The 16,200-nt window shown below is 42.9% G+C and overlaps 2 protein-coding genes across 2 annotated transcripts; one reads left to right on the top strand and one right to left on the bottom strand.

Annotated features, from left to right (window-relative positions):
• Positions 1-3,396: 3,396 nt before the first annotated feature.
• On the bottom strand, positions 3,397-9,933 carry rab38c (RAB38c, member of RAS oncogene family). The gene is made up of 4 exons (XM_071906197.2): positions 9,741-9,933; positions 8,905-9,035; positions 7,634-7,771; positions 3,397-3,558 (listed from the first exon to the last, which is right to left on the bottom strand). Exons 1-4 carry the CDS (start codon positions 9,931-9,933, stop codon positions 3,397-3,399), a joined length of 624 nt encoding a protein of 207 aa, XP_071762298.2.
• Positions 9,934-12,546: 2,613 nt separating this feature from the next.
• LOC139923367 (ras-related protein Rab-39B-like) lies at positions 12,547-15,309 on the top strand. The gene is made up of 3 exons (XM_071914107.2): positions 12,547-12,761; positions 14,027-14,297; positions 15,154-15,309. Exons 1-3 carry the CDS (start codon positions 12,547-12,549, stop codon positions 15,307-15,309), a joined length of 642 nt encoding a protein of 213 aa, XP_071770208.1.
• The last annotated feature ends 891 nt before the right edge of the window (positions 15,310-16,200 follow it).

Raw genomic sequence — 16,200 nt, 5'->3', positions numbered from 1 at the left:
CGATATAAAAGAGCATTGTCCTCTTATTTTTCCACCTCCTTCTTCTTCTTCTTCTTCTTCTTCTTCTTCACCCAGTTCCCCCCCTGAATCGATGCAGAGATCCGACTGCAAACGCCCCGCTGATCCACATAGGAGCCTGCCTCTATTTGATTTTATCCCCCACGTCTTTTAATCTTCTTATAAAACGGTGTATTTCTATGTTAGGGTTGCCGATAGGCCAATTCCGATTTTTGTCACTCAAACTTGTGTGTAAAATGGCAGTACATGAATCAGGTGACTAAGAAAGGAGGGCGATTGGGCCATCGCTCGGGTCCGGGGAGGGCATCTTAAAGCAGAAGGCTGCCGCGGGTTTCAAGGCAAGGCATCAGCTGTTTCATCACCTCGGTGGATGGAGGCAGTTTGATGTTCAAACTCTCCTTAATTGCCCGCTGTCCAATGAAATGTAGACACATAGGGAGGAAAATCCCCGGGTACAGTGCCCGTCAATGCGTTCAAGGCCAGTGGCATGTTTTGTTTTGGCTCCGCTTCATAATACAGCCCAATATAAATCACTATAATATTCCTATAATATAGCTTTAGGGATTTCTAGTGTCTCAATAGTGCTTTTATAGTGAATTTACCGTTTTTGTATAGAATCACTGCAATATTATAATAATAGTGTGGCTGTGGTACTATAGGTTTATAGTGCTTTATAGTGTTTTTTTTATGGTATCACAATACTACTATTCCTATAATATTCCTATAGGGACTTTTAGTGGGACTGTGGTACTTTTATATCATAGTTTATGGTGTTTTTATAGCACAATAATATTCCTATAATGTTCCTATATAGGGACTTAGTGCTGTTCACATTTTATTGTGATATTTGTGAAGTATTCTTCATTGGATTTTTTTTTTTGATAGTTTACAGTTAAGATAGTTAAGATAGTATATCTTACAGGATGAATGTCGCCTGATATTTCCTTGTACACCAAATCAAGGTCAAGGGTCACTTCAAAACCTGAGGGTGAAATGAGAAGATGATGTGGGATGAAAGGAGATGACATGCCCTTTGAGCCTTGCAAAGACCCTGTATGTTGCAAATATACTGTGCAGTTTGTGGATGCACCATTGAAAAATGGGATTTTATGTTAAAAAAAACAAAAAAGCTATTTTTATTGCAGTTTTGCATACAGTCTGTACAGAATGTAATTACAAACGTTGCATTACAAGGCCGGGCTATTATACATCAAAGAGTATGAAGTAAAATAAAACAGATGCCTAATTTGAAAACATGGAATTTCAAACAAGACTTGAGGCAGAATCACCAAAGGCAGCGTTGTGCAGAGAAACACCACACATCGTTCAGGTTCTGCTTCCACTTAGGCCTTTCCACTGGTGACAAATTGATTTTAGGGTTTAGGAAAATGCTTCATACTGATGATGGATCCAACAGTTTGAGAACGCTGAATGAGTCAGGTAGTTTGCTACTGCAGGTTTCATTCCGAAATGAAATATCCATTTTGCTATCCAGTCTGCTAATGTGTTCATCTGTGTCTTTTAACATCATGTGGATATTTTGGAGTGAAACCCTACATATATTTTCAAAGTACAAATTATTCCTCAACTGTTACAGAAAATATCACAATCTTACTATAAAGGAAGCAATCTTATGCTTACAGATAGAAGGAAAAGATATAGGAGGAGGCAATACTGTCTTGGCAAGTCAGAGTGTGTACAACATATAAGCAAGGATTTTATTAACTACTTGAATAGTCCATTTAATCGACAAATCTGCTTCTCCCACATTATCGATGCAGCATTTATGTTTATTTCTGACTGCCAGTGATTCTTTAGTGTTTTTCTCTGTAGGATGTGAAAACAGTTTTTGTGACCTGCTCATTCACCTTCACAGGTTTAAACCCAGTGATGGATGCAGCTGACATGATGCCTCTGATCTGCACTCAAACCAGCTCCATGAGTCTGAATGAGTCTGTAACCCAGTTCAAGTGTGGTGACTCGGTGGTTAGAGATACCATCTTGTATGTAACTGCATGGATCAGGTTCAGGTTCAGGTTCAGGTTCAGGTTCAGGTTCAGTCCCCTATGATGACAAATGTCCATCCTTGCTTGAGTGCTATTGAGCAAAACATTGAACCTCTACTTCCTCCAGGGGGCGCTGTTTCAGGCTTCCCTGCCCTGTAGCAGCTGTTCAGAGTTGTTCATGTTTGTCCATCATGTGCAAAATCACAGACACCACTGATGAGATTTTGATTAAACTTGGGGAAATGATGCGTCTCACTGCTACACCGCAACAGTTTCCAAATTAAACTGCAATTACAGGTCAAAACAAGGTGACATATTTGTTACTGATACTACCACTACTACTACTACTGCTACTAGTAATTATGTGAGACATTATCGATTGCCAGAGGGAAATTCTCTTCATGATTCTCTTTTTGCCCCCCCCACCCCCCACCCCCTCAGAGCACAAGGTCAGCTGAAGAACAGCGCCAGGATCTGATAAGGATTCAATGTCTTGCTGAAGGACAAAGACATTGAAGGTCTCTCTAACCACTAGGCCAACCTGCTGCCGCACCTTTTCATTTGTCAAATTGAGTTTACCCACCCTTTAACACAAAAACAAATACTTCTGATATAACATTCACAGTGGTAGTTCTTCTTACCGCCAGTTGGAGTTCTCAGAAGAATATACAAAGGGGTCTGGTACAGTGAATATCTTCGGACCCAGCTGAACTCTAATGCAATATAGGCATATTCATTTAGGTGCACTCACAGTGCAGTGTGCATCAAAGATGGGGGACTCTATAGACTTTTTCAAGAACATGTGCGAAACACATCAGCTGTGTTCAAATTCTCTAAAAGCATTATTTTTTACCTTCCATGACCTTCATAGCAAAAGGGCATGAGGAAGGCCCGGGAAAAGCTTTAATAGGGCGAAGAAGGATGCCTATCTCTATGGCAGCTGAAAATGTCCCAATTCAGATTTTTTTTTCTCACATCAGACGCAGATCGGATGTTTTCTAAGCAGTGTGAACAGTAAAAAACTGCACAGTCGCATTTTTTTCAATTCTGTATTTAAGGAGACAAGGCAAATCAGTCAAAACTTGAAGGCACTGTAACCGAAACGTGTTCAATACAAGCAGAAGTGTAGGAAAGAAAAAGAAAGTGATGCCTTTTGTTATTGTTACTCATTGTTATTCAGACATGGGTTACATCCTAGAACAGACATGAACAGTCATCCAGAAAAGTCAGATATGAGCAACAGTTCTGAATGAAGCAGTGTGAGCGCAGTCTATGATGGTTTGGGGTGAAGCTAACCTGTTTTACATCTTCTTCACTAATCGCTGAGCCAAACCTAACTGTTCACCTCCTGGTTACTGTGACTGGTCGGGAGTCAGGACTTGGCACATGACTTGCAGCTGAGGTGGTTCTTCTTGTTGTTGTTGTATGCTGATAGGACCAGGGAGCCGGGGTCCCCGTCCGTCACTGTGCTCTCCTCGTTGGCCAGGATGTGTTGCACCAAGCATCGAGCTGCCTCCTCGATGTTTGTGTTCTCCTGAGGAACCAAAACAAAGCAATACATGTAGAGAAATCATGTACTTTCTAAAGCCGTAGCACATTGTATGGCTTGAAGGCAAATGTACACAATAATATGTACTATTCTTATTTTTTCTTGTGTATTACAAGGTTTACCATTCACAATGCACATTGTATGATGGCGTCTAGCAGGATGATGGTGGTCAGAGATATTAAAGCTGCACTAGGCAAGACTTTTATTTAAAATACTTCTGTCTTATCAGCCTAAATCACAAAGTGGAGCTGCAATAGAGATGAACATCCCAATCCCACTAATTGAGATGCTGTAGATTCACCATATTGTTGTGTGCTGTGTGCAGCTGTGTTACATGATTTCTGGGCATTGAAATGAAATGTTTTCAGAAAGTTACTCGCTGCCTTTACGAGCCGCCAACATACAAAACTGCCTAGTGCAGCTTTCATCAAAGCCAGAATGGCACAGGACTCCATGTCAAAAACATTGGTATTATCCTTAACCCTCCTGTTAGGTTGCAGGTCACTTTGACCCATTTCAGCTTTTGAGTTTGAGAACAAAAACATATTTAACCTCTCTTTTACTCCATGAAATTCAATGACTTTTCCTCCTTTAGGGTCATTGACATATGTAAAATTTGGACACAATGATGTGTTGTGAAATATCTGTGCAGATTTTGTAGACAAAGATGATGCTATGGGTCATTTTGACCTGGAGGCGTTTGTGTGCTGAGGTAATTGCACACACCCAATATAAACATGTGTCTTTGATGCATTTTATTGTTATTGATTTTATTTATATTTTGAATGCTTCTGAGTTCATGTTGATAAAGTCTGTACACCATTTAGGTGTAGAAACAGAATGCAGATCAAAGTTTTGACTACGTTTAAAGTTTTGCATTCATAGACACACAAATACACACAAACCAAACCTCTCATACATGAACTGCTTGCCATAGAGAGAGAGACTTGATTGGCCCAGAGGTGATCCTGTCTCACACCAAACTGGACAGAATTGGTCTGAACAAAAACAACTGACCATTGGTTACTTTGTCAGATGGAGTTTTAAGTAAAATAAAGTCTAAATCAAGACTGGGTTTTTGAATTACCAAATCTCTGATACCATGAGTGACACATAGTTATTAATGTTTAGACTGAATTTAGGTCAGTGCAGGAGTTTAGTCAAATTTACTGTACTGAAAAGTTAAGACTACTTTTAGAGCTTCATTATGAGTAAATTATTTTTGACTAAAATAACCTTAAAATTCCAAGGTCATGATGTGACTCCAGGTAGAGTAACACAGTAGCTCCACTTCCATTTCTGAGTTTGATTGTTTAGGAGAGAGAGAAGAGAAGGTCCTATTTTTAGCAGTATTTAAATGGCAAAACCACAATTGATAGTTAAGTTACGCATACACTGTTGACTGTAGTGGAACTTACAATTCTCTACAGAAATACAACTATACAGGCAGTACATTTTTGTAGATATCATTGCTGACATCATTTATTCAAGAAAAATAGGAGGGAAAGGGTTTGGAGGAATTTGGAAATGGATGTTGGGGGGTTGGGTGTGTGTATGAGAGTGAGCACAGGTGTTGATGTGCTCAGGCTCTTCGCTTGAAGAATCTTAGGAATTTGGAGGAGCCCTTGTTAGTGGTGGACTCCATCTTTTCCTCCTCCTTCTTCTTCTCTTTGTTGGTCTGGGTGAAGGCATTAGTGAGTTTTTGCCGCCAGCTGTGCTTCTTCTTGGCCTTTTTCTCCAAAACTGCACTGATGTCCCTCTCAAGGTCAGCAATCCTGGCCGCCATGCTGCTCTGTGTCTTTGCCCACTCTTGCTCTTTCTCCTCCGAGGCCTGCTGGATCTCAGTTTTGGCCTTGAGGAGACCGGGACTCTCCTCGTCCCACTGAAGGAGGCGGCTCTCCAGCTGCTGCTCAGCCTGGTTCTGCTGAGCCAGCTTGGAGGCCAGGCACTCCTCCAGCGCCTTCTGGACCTCCTCTTTCTCCTTTCTCTCCTTCAGCAGAGTTTCGTTCAACTCCTCAGCTTTAGACAGAGCCTCCTTCTGCACAATGTCCGTGTCCAAGAGCTGCAGCTGCAGGCTCAGGATGGCCGCTTCACTTTTGTCAGCAGCCTGGGTGTTCAGCTGCTTCTCCCTCTGGAGCGTTTCCTTTAGCTCGTCCAGTTCGTGGTCAAGAGCCTCGTTTTTCACCTCCAAGGCCTTGAACTTGGCAGCTTGCTCCTCGACAGCACTGTGGGCTCTCTCCAGTTGCAGCTGAAGCTCTGCAATTGTTTTCTCTGCAGCCTGTGTGTGCTGGAAAACGACCATCTTCTCCCGCTCATAGGCACTGATCTGGATGGCCTGCTCCTGAATCTTCTTCTGGGCCCTCTGCAGCTCTGCATTGGGTTTTTGAATGCCATTCTCTGCAGCCTGGGCAGTCCGGGTCTGCTGGTAGAAAGCCTGCATGACTTTGGCTTCTGCCTCCATCTCCATCTGAATCCTTCCCTCTGCTGCCTGGCCACACTGGGTCTGCTGGTAGAAAGCCTGCATGACTTTGGCTTCTGCCTCCATCTCCATCTGACGGATCTGATCACTCCATTTCTCCCCCTTGGTCTTCTCCTCGCGGAGCTGCCTCTCCACAGGGGGTTCCAGGTAGGCTCTGCCCCCTGCTGCCCTATGAGCGGGGCTCACATGGGCATCCTCCATCTCCATCTTCTGCTGGACCGCACTGTCCTCTATCTTCTTATTTCTTTGTCTTTGTCTCTTGGTTGTCGCTTCCATTGCGCTAACAACAAGAATATGCCTCTGTGGGCCGACTTTCTGCTTCCACTGACCTGATTGTGACGTCACACTCTATGGTGTCAGTGAGATTCCAAGTTCCCCTTGACTGACAGGAGCCCTCAGACATGCTATGTGTTTTAGATTAGATTTTTTGATAAATATTTGCTAAATTAATGTTTTGAGTTTGCTAAACTTTCTCCTTTAAACCCTATGTAGCCTATAGATGTCTATAACCATTTAGGCTATTTTAAATGGCTATTCAACATAAAATATCTCAGTGGTACATTTACATTTCATACATAATATGTTTATAGTTATGTTTCAACATACAAAACTGGCTCAAAATGTATTTGTACATATAGCTCACATTCAAGTTAACAAGACTTTTATGGACAAAATATATTTTGGTAAATTTGCCTGTATTATAAGTGAGAATGAGTCTGATCAGACAAGAAAAAATAAAGTTCTTTCTGGTTTTACCTGATTGTTTGAGCATTTTTGTTTTGAGCAAATATACCTTGCTGGTCAATTTGACCAGCAACATAAAGGATGTCATTTTTTTCAACCTAAAATGAGGGTTATTGACTATTTCCCTTTTCACTTTGGTGCTGCATACCAAAATGATGAAAAATTCAGGATGTCACATCCTGTTCAAAGAGACTCAGTAATTCCTCTCATCTTAGTCAATTTGACCTGTGTGAGTGAGTCAGCCTATTTGTTCACTAACTACTATCTCTGCACTACTACTTGCACCCTGGTGAGTAACTCATTAGACAGTCGGCGAGGCTGTGAACGAGAGGAAAAAACACAACGCTATTTCACAGCAGACTGCAGACATTCCACTGGTCGTCTCTTGACACCAGAGCAAGCCGTGTATCCCAACCTCTTATGCATTGATAAGTAGTGTCTGCATTGAAACGCCATACAGCAATTTTCACAATCCTTTGCAGTGGGTTGCCAGTGTATTGTTATTTCCATTGTATTAGCCCATCAAATATGTAGTTAACCTGAATGTGTGAATTATGTAAAGGACAGAGGTTCTTTTCAGGGGGAATCAAGCTCCTTTACAACATACACTCTTTTCAGTTGGGGACCCATCCTTAAAAGGCCTCTGACCCAATTTTGTTTTTTATCCTGACCCAAAGTTTAGGAATAACTGGTATAGAGAATTACCACTAAAAATGTTATCTAATGTTGCTAGCTCTTTCTCTATATATCATTCCCTTTGATTCGTCTCTTTCAAGAAACTGCAGTATATCGCCTGCTCGTCTCCAAAGTCAATATCCCGTCTCTCCCCTCTCGTACCTTGGCTGAGGTCTCGAACCAGCCAACAAAGCCGTTCTCCTTGCAGAAGGAGTCTAGTTTGGGCTGCTGGATGGACACTTGGTCTGCCTTGTTGGCCAGCAGTACAGCTGGAACTGGCTTCCCATGGTTCAGGGTCACCTGAGGAGAGAGAGCAGGGAGTTACAAAAGATACAAGCTCAGGTTGTGTGTGTTGTACTATTCAAGATTTGTGTCACAAACATTTTTTTCTCATCATGCTCCCACTGACAGTAATGTCACATAACATACTTTTTTAGATTATTTAAAGCCACAATAGGCAAGAGAACCTATAGATTTGCCCTATTTGCCCATATTAATCTCTGTGGACTTATCTGTCCACAGGACGTGACGAATCGAAACTTGAGAGCAAACTACAAACAGAAAAAAAAAAGCTGGACTCATTAACGTTCTTTCGATCGATCTTTTGCCTCTCTTGTCTCCATAAAGCATCACAGACCGGCCCAGTAGATAAACATGAGCGTGCCGTTTGAAGTTTACTGACGTCACATTACAGGATTTCTGGGTATTGAAGTGCAAATTTTTACCTCATGCTGCCATTAGGAGCCGCCAGCATGCAAAGTTGTCTAGTGCAGTTTTAAGATCATTTTTGAGCCTGTTCTCTTATCAAATTTGTACTTATAGTAATGAAAAGTAATGCAGCCTGAATTTTGTATGATATTCTACAAATTGAGTAAAACAAGAGGCAGAGCTCACATGACTGAAACAGGCTGTAGTTTGACATTGAAATAGTGTGGTGGATAGATGTGAACACTTGCTGTCAACCCCGACAATTCCTGACATTTTTTTTTCTGTTTTGAGTTATTTTCAGTGTAAGTTTTACTTATTTAACCATGACCAAAACCTAACCCTAACCTTAACCATTAGCCACCTTTAGCTGCCTAAACCAAATCCTAACCTTAACTGTAACCTTAACCTAAGTTGTTTAAGTGACTGGCCATGCGTAAGTAAACAGTACAGCTCAAATGTGTGGATATCATACAAACGTCGTATGAAAACATGCTATTTAGGAGAGTGACATGAAACACAGGGGGAGAGACACATGGGGAGATGTGTCAGAGGTTGAAAGGGTCGTTCAGACACGTGATGTTGCGCGTACGTGACACACTGCTCAGTTTACCCATCTGTTTTAGACATATTGACCAGAAATGGGCTGAAGTTGGGACTCGACCCAGGCCAGCAGCTAGAGAAACAAAACACTGACAGGGAACTCGACTCCAGAGCCACCGCCTGACCTTGGCGTCCAGGTCGTCCTTCCACTTCAGCACGGCGTCGAAGGTGGACGCCCTCGTCACGTCAAACACCACCAGCGCTCCCACTGCCTCCCGGTAATACACACGAGTCATGTTCCCGTACCGCTCCTGTCCTGGGACAGAGGGACGGAGAAATGGGCCATCAGACACACATGTCATTATGTAACAGCACATACACTTTAAATCAATTTAAACTTAAATTTAAGCGAACAGCTGGGTTTATTGTTGACACATAGGGGTGTGTGTGTGTGTGTGTGTGTGTGTGTGTGTGTGTAGAGGGATTCTACAGTAGCCATCCTCATGTGACTGATTATTATGAGCATGGGACTAGCTGAGCACAAGATCCACATTCCTCGACGAGGCACCAAATGACAGGGTGGGACCCGCTGGAACAGACGGAGACTCTCACTATAGAGAGCCACATCATTGTCAAACAAAGCTACTAGTTTATGTTTATGGATTTTTAGACATTACTCCTAATTATTAAATTGTTCTCAAAACGTTTTAGCCAACTAGGTCAGCCTTTTCCTGAAGTTTGGCTTAACTGGACAAACAATGGCTGTTTGTTTCCAGTGATCCCAGAATACACACACACACACACACACACACACACACACACACACACACACACACACACACACACACACAGAAAATGCCTTACCCCAGTTCTACATCTATAGGCTACATTTGAATCAAGGCACACTGATGGAGAACTGCAGTTTTACTTTAACAGTGGCAACAGCAGCAGCCCATATGACTTCACGGGGATAAGTCTGTTAAATAAAAGATGTATGTATGGTTATTATTTTTCCACACACCAGCTATATCCCACAGCTGGAGCCGGACTACGGTGCCGTTGTCCCAGTGCAGCGCCTTCAGAGCGAAGTCCACCCCGATGGTGGCGCGGTAGTGCTGGGAGAAGATCTGATGGACGTAGCGCTTGATGATGGACGTTTTACCGACTCCCAGGTCCCCGATGACCAGGACTTTGAACAAATGCTCCTGCTGCATGGCGGGAGCTGGAGAAACCTCCTCCACTTAGGGAACAGTAGACCTAAAATAACTTTTTAGAAGGATGCTCTCCAGAAATCACAGCAAAACCATAAACTGCAGTGGGAATATTGTAGTGATCCCACGGCCTAAGGGATAATAAAGTACCATAAAGTATGAAAAAGTCAGTATAAAGTCAGTATTGAGTAGGCAGACACTATAAATCCCAATAAGAATATTGACTTTCGTTAGGGTCTTCTCACTTTTCACAGATAACGTCTCTTAAAAACTTTACAGTCCTCACCTGGGGTTTGCCAGTCTATTTCTAGCAAAAAAAAATCCCCATAAATAGAAAAATACCTGGAGTTATTAGCCTGTAATTCTTTCCATCCAATGGTTATTATTGGTAATCCAAGCCATAATCAATGAGATTTGCGAGAGAAGCGGTCACGGCGCCTGCAGTCAGTGCGGTCCTCCCACATATTAACACTGTCTTGATTCGTTTACTTCGGTTCTTGTCCGCCCACACGCCGCTACCGACGCTGCCGCGCGACTGTCTCTCATGTGAGCAAATCCATGGAGTAGTAATTGAATGATGCTGCCTTCAAGTGCTCCTCGTAAACTCTGACCTCTGAGTTCCAAAATGAAATAGCCACCATTTAAAAAAAAAATAAAAAAAAATGGCACCTCATATTATCTCCCATATTGACTGCTGGTATGAAAGTTAAGCACAATATGGGTTAGTAGCCTATCGAGTCATCTTAAGACATTTGCATATAAGATAGATTAGTGTCTGATGAATTTTAGGTGGCAAAAAAAAATCCAAAATTGACAGGTCTAGGCTATATAACATTTTGGAGTGAAAAAGTCAGGCATGTCGGCTAATTGATGTTTTGATACTTTATTCAAAACTAAATCATGCGTGACTACTAAAAGTTAAAGAGTGGGGGGGGAAAGCATATGAAATACTAGACCTAATTATTTACACAGAATGCCAAACAATAACATAGAAAAATAAAAACCAGTTTCCATGCTGTCCCACATCTCGGCAACTCGGGTATCATAGAAAATCTGAGTCATATTTACCATAGGCTATATACCATTTAGCATAGGCCTATACTAGTTCATCGGTTGATCGACATTAGCCTACGGTTTTTCCGACAGCATTTGAAGGCAGCACAGACAATTGTGTCGCGCTGCTGTGTCTGTAGTTACGGTAATGGTACTGATGAGGGCGGCCGAGTCAGGAGATGTGTGATGCTGCTGTTGTGTCCTGCCGCTGCCATTTCATCAGCGGATCCGCACGTAAATATCAACACTCATATTAAAATTAACCAGCGGCGAGTCAAGCTCGGATGGTCTCTCGTCCTAAACGCCCAACAGCCTTACCTAGTCCATAAAGCCAGATCAAAGAGTGACGGTAACGGTTAAGATGAGGCCTATTATTGGCGGATTGTAAGCAACAACACAACCACTGTTGTCTGGTAAATAATTTTAGAAGAGATAATGGGGTTTGCTTTTTCCAGCCACTGAGCGCTTCAACTTCAAGGTGGGTCATCAATTAATGATTTTGTATTAATTGTTATTTTACTTGTTAATCATGAGCGTAAAGAATATCCATGCTGGCATTAAGTGCGGGCTAGGCCTAAGGATGCAAACAATTTGCTCGTCATTTATAGTGAAGTTTGTGGGATATTTTATCGTGCTAATCACTTGTAGTCTATTAGGACGCGCTTATATCAACCGCCATAATGTTTCCGCCGTAATCTTTTCACTAAGTAGGTTCTGGTTCGCTTCAAAGAGGCTGTCGGGCCTTGTTGGGTCTTACTGCTGTACAACAACCAGTCCACTATCCACATGGGGGCTGACTACGCCAATGTTTATTGAGTTGGAGAGGAGTGGCCCCAACCCCCCTCCCTCTCCTGAAATCAGATAATCCAACTGTAAATCACACGGACATTACTGAGATAATTTGTGCCTATTATTCTCACCTCGCGATAGCAGCTCTAATCCACTGTTATCCAGATTAAATGCACATTCGTGTTAAAATCGTGTATAAAACCTTGAGATAATTTAATTGTTTCTAAAGACAAGGTTGTCATTTTGTTGCCTCTAATTGTTCATTGAGGCTAAAATGTGCTTAATCTATGCTGTAGTTCCATTCATTGATTTTTTTATTTTATTTTATTTTTTGTAATTTTCTCCTCTACAAAAAAAAGTGCATTTTAACATGTGATAAAACACATTAGACACGTGTTTTTTTGGTATTTCACATGTGGAAAACGCTTAATGTTAATTTCACATTTGAAGTTACATGATTTTCATGTTTTCTTTTCCACATTTATGCTTCACATGATTGTTGTTGATGTTATTGACAGTTGACATGTTCTTTTTTCCTTCATTTAGTTTCTCACAATGTGCTCCAATTATCAGCAAAAATCATTTTCAATACAACAAACTTCAACTTTTAAACAGAATTCATTCAAATTCAGTCATCTCTTCAAGAGAAACGGGCATAAAAAGGTCTAAAACAGTCCCGTTTCATTTCCTGGTAAGACTGAGTGAGTGAGTCAGAAATGTGACAAGTTGGAGATCAGCGGCTGTGATTTTCTCCTGCCACAGACCGGGTGTGACATGGAGACGATATGGCTGTATCAGTTCCGTCTGATCGTCATCGGAGACTCCACCGTTGGCAAGTCGTGTCTGATCCGGAGGTTCACAGAGGGCCGCTTCGCCCAGGTGTCAGACCCCACTGTGGGAGTGGACTTCTTCTCCCGCCTGGTGGAGATCGAGCCGGGCAAGAGGATCAAACTCCAGATCTGGGACACGGCAGGACAGGAGAGGTTCAGGTGAAGGGAGGATGTTTGATTCATACTTTCTTGGTTTGAAGGTGTCATCGTGTGTTATTCTCTCTCTCTCTCTCTCTCTCTCTCTCTCTCTCTTCATCCACCAGCCTGGTGGGCGATGGCTCTGCCTCTCTGTCTTTGACATCACCAGCGTCATCTGCTGCATCTCTCTTTCTCACTCTTCCTCCCTCAAGGTCCATTTCCTCTCCTCTCCTCTCCTCCTCTCTCCTCTCCTCTCCTCTCCTCCCCTCTCCTCTCCTCTCCTCTCCTCTCGAGACCAATCTTTCTCCTCTCGTTTGCCTCTTTCTCTCCATTCACTATGCTCTCTAGTCTCTAGCTTTATCTCTATTTCTCTTTACACCAAACTTTCTTCCTTTTATTGTCTATTTCTTGCTCCTTTTATCTTTCTCCCTTGACCCCTCCCCCTCCTCCCTTCCATCCACACATCTACCCAGCTCCAACACCAGGGCTTTCTATCTAAACTATCAAAACTCTGACAGCTCTCTCCTGCTCTTCCACATCTATTTTTACAAGTCTCCCTTCCTTTTACAAATCATTCTTTCCTCCCTCCACGTCTCTCACCAGGGTTCACTGCCTTAACACTTCTTACCCCACGTCCATCCATCATCAGGACGTACCACCCCAATCCTGTTGGCCATCTCCTGCACGCCACACCAACAGCCCGTCTCTCTTTAAAGACCCCAAATGGCATCTTTACTTCCTTGATTTGGGAACATTCAAAAGTCTAAACCAATGGAATATCAGTCAGGGAGAGAAAGGCAGTTTTATTTGATGGGAGGGGCGGGACTCATAAATCAGAAAAGACTCAAAAATCTGTGATGGTTTTATAAGTTGGAATTTATATTTACACCTACTGGTGCAGCATGAGGTCACCATTAAAGTCAAAAGACTCTGTTTTCCAGGAAGTAAAAGTAATGGGAGTTAATTTTGTGGGAACTTTAAAGGGCCGTTAAGTAATCTATGACCATTATCAACCTCTATCTGTGACCAAAGAATTAAAGTCACATTTGTACAATAGAGATGAGTAAGCTAGCTAATTAGAGAAGAGACCCAACCGAAACATCTAATGAAGAGGTAATCTATCACAAGGCTAAATGCTGTACTAATAATAAAGCTCTATCTTCAGGATTTTTGGCCTTTGTAGCTGAAATGTCACTTACTCACGGCACCATCCTCCTTCACTGAGGATCTAATCTATCTGTCTGTCTCTATTTGTGTCTACTTCCATCCATCCCTCCATCCTGCAGGTCTATCACCAGAGCCTACTACCGCAATTCAGTGGGCGGGCTCTTGCTCTTCGACATCACCAACCGCCGCTCGTTCCAGAACGTCCACGATTGGCTGGAGGAGGCCCAGAGCCACGTCCAGCCACACAGCATCGTCTTCCTATTGGTCGGTCACAAGTGTGACCTGGAGGCGCAGCGTCAGGTGACCCAGCAGGAGGCGGAGAAGCTGGCAGCGGCCTACGGGATGTGCTACGTCGAGACGTCGGCACGAGATGCCATCAACGTAGAGAAGGTGTCCCTCTAACCTCTGTTAAAACAGTCTATATAGAACAAGATGCTCTCTGCACACAAGTGTCATCTGTGCTTGTGTTGTGTGGTCGGCTTCGTCCTCAACAGTCTCCACAAGCAGGTTTCTGTGGAGAAAGGCCTCTGGTGACCAACTCAATATATAATATAATATGTGGAGTGCAAACTTTGAGGTTTGATTCCCTGTACAATGAAGGACAATGCAGTGGTTTGAGTGTTATTCCTCATTAAAGCAACCAGTAATGATAGATTAAAGGTGCTATATGTAGCATTTTAAACAACAATTATTACCACGTTATTTTTGAGCCATTAGTATAATTAGTGTAAATAAACTGTAAATGCCAGAAGATTGTCAGCCTCTACAGCCTCTACACTGCATTTTATAAATTACATGCCACTGCGTCAGATTTCACAGGAAATCTGCTGGATTGCTTTATGGCACAAAACAGGAAGAGGGAGCTGCTCAGTTTCTTGCAATGGCAGATGGTGGAACGAGTGAAAGGCTGATGGAAAAATCACTTTCAACATGTTTATCCTCAAAAGAGGATAAACACCAAGGAGGGGGAGGAGGACCAATTTTGGGAAATGGTAGCACTAAAAATACGAGTGGCGTGAGATAGAGGCTACGACGATGGTCTCATTTGTTTATAGTAATTATACCAAGGTATCACAATTAATTTGACAATGATATGTCGATGCTTAAAAATGCTACATGTAATACCCTTGACAATTGACACTTTGAAGCATATCAATGCCTTTCTTCAAACTGAAATGATCCTGATTCTGAGTCATTTTAAAACGGTTTCTGATCCTTCATGATTTTGTTTCCGATTCTCCTCCAGGCGTTTGTGGATCTGACTCGGGACATCTTTGAGCTGGTGCGGAGTGGTGACATCAAGATCCAGGAGGGCTGGGAGGGCGTCAAGAGCGGCTTCGTCCCCAACACCGTCCACTCCTCCGAGGAGGTCACCAAGGGCGACCGGCAGTGCTTCTGCTGATCTGCCGGGCCGCCGGGCCGCAGCAAGGGGGGCGACACTTCAGACTCAGAATACAGGAAGGGATGAGGCTTTCTTCTGGCTGCACACAGACCCCAGTTCTGTCAGACGTACGTTGTTAGACCGCTGAGCTACACTGACCTGAAGACTGGAGTTGAACCTCTTTAGTCCTATATATAAGACTTTGCTATGAGATCAAGCTGAGACTTTTGGGTGCCTGTTTTGTTTATGGCTCTGTCTAGACTTAGCAAACTTTCTAGACACTTTTACCAGGTGCAGAAGCACAAAGCGGGGTTAACCAGAGGAAACAACCCTCTCCCTCACTGCTCTGCTGGTGCGCAGGTGTGTGTGCATGTGTGTTTGTCTGCTGTGTCAAAACCACCAGAGTTTCCTCCACAGCAGAACCACAGCGCTGTCGCAGCCCCTCATGCTAAACCCCTAAGATCCTAAGAGCCTACAAACTATCTTTGCCTCTGTCACCACCACTTCTGCTTTACTCCATCTGGCCGCTGCAGACCTGTACAGTTACACTCCAGCAGCCATTGATGCTCTTTCTAGTCGGCGTAAATCTCTAAAGATCGATACAGCCAGTGTAGTGTATTACGATCGATGCTCATGTATCAACCCAATCCAAATTGGTTGCACCAAGATCGAGCCATGCCTCTGCCATTACATGCACAATATCTCAGAGCCTGCTGTATCCTTTTCACTTGCAATGCCTCGTATATCCAGTGAGAGAGATTAACGAGACGGCCGAGCCGACGGTAAATCATCAGCGACTGCAGATCAGCGCCACAATTTCAAGTGGCTTGATAAATAAAGAGAGAGAGGAGAGAATAATGAGTGTGAATCTTGATCACGAATTGAACCAAAGCTTGAGATATTGACTGTCTC

This window comes from Centroberyx gerrardi, chromosome 11 (assembly GCF_048128805.1).
Source record: "Centroberyx gerrardi isolate f3 chromosome 11, fCenGer3.hap1.cur.20231027, whole genome shotgun sequence".
Classification (NCBI taxonomy): domain Eukaryota; kingdom Metazoa; phylum Chordata; class Actinopteri; order Beryciformes; family Berycidae; genus Centroberyx; species Centroberyx gerrardi.
Note: the sequence above shows the minus strand (reverse complement) of the source record. Positions and strands in the feature narration are given on the sequence as shown.

Coding starts and splice junctions, on each gene's coding strand:
- rab38c (XM_071906197.2), bottom strand. CDS start 9,933: ATGCAGCAGGAGCATTTGTTCAAAGTCCTGGTCATCGGGGACCTGGGA. Junction 9,036..9,740: donor CCAGCTGTGGGATATAGCTG/GTGTGTGGAAAA, acceptor CCTCTGTCCCAG/GACAGGAGCGGTACGGGAAC. Junction 3,559..7,633: donor GGTTCGAGACCTCAGCCAAG/GTACGAGAGGGG, acceptor TTGGTTCCTCAG/GAGAACACAAACATCGAGGA.
- LOC139923367 (XM_071914107.2), top strand. CDS start 12,547: ATGGAGACGATATGGCTGTATCAGTTCCGTCTGATCGTCATCGGAGAC. Junction 12,762..14,026: donor GCAGGACAGGAGAGGTTCAG/GTGAAGGGAGGA, acceptor TCCATCCTGCAG/GTCTATCACCAGAGCCTACT. Junction 14,298..15,153: donor ATGCCATCAACGTAGAGAAG/GTGTCCCTCTAA, acceptor ATTCTCCTCCAG/GCGTTTGTGGATCTGACTCG.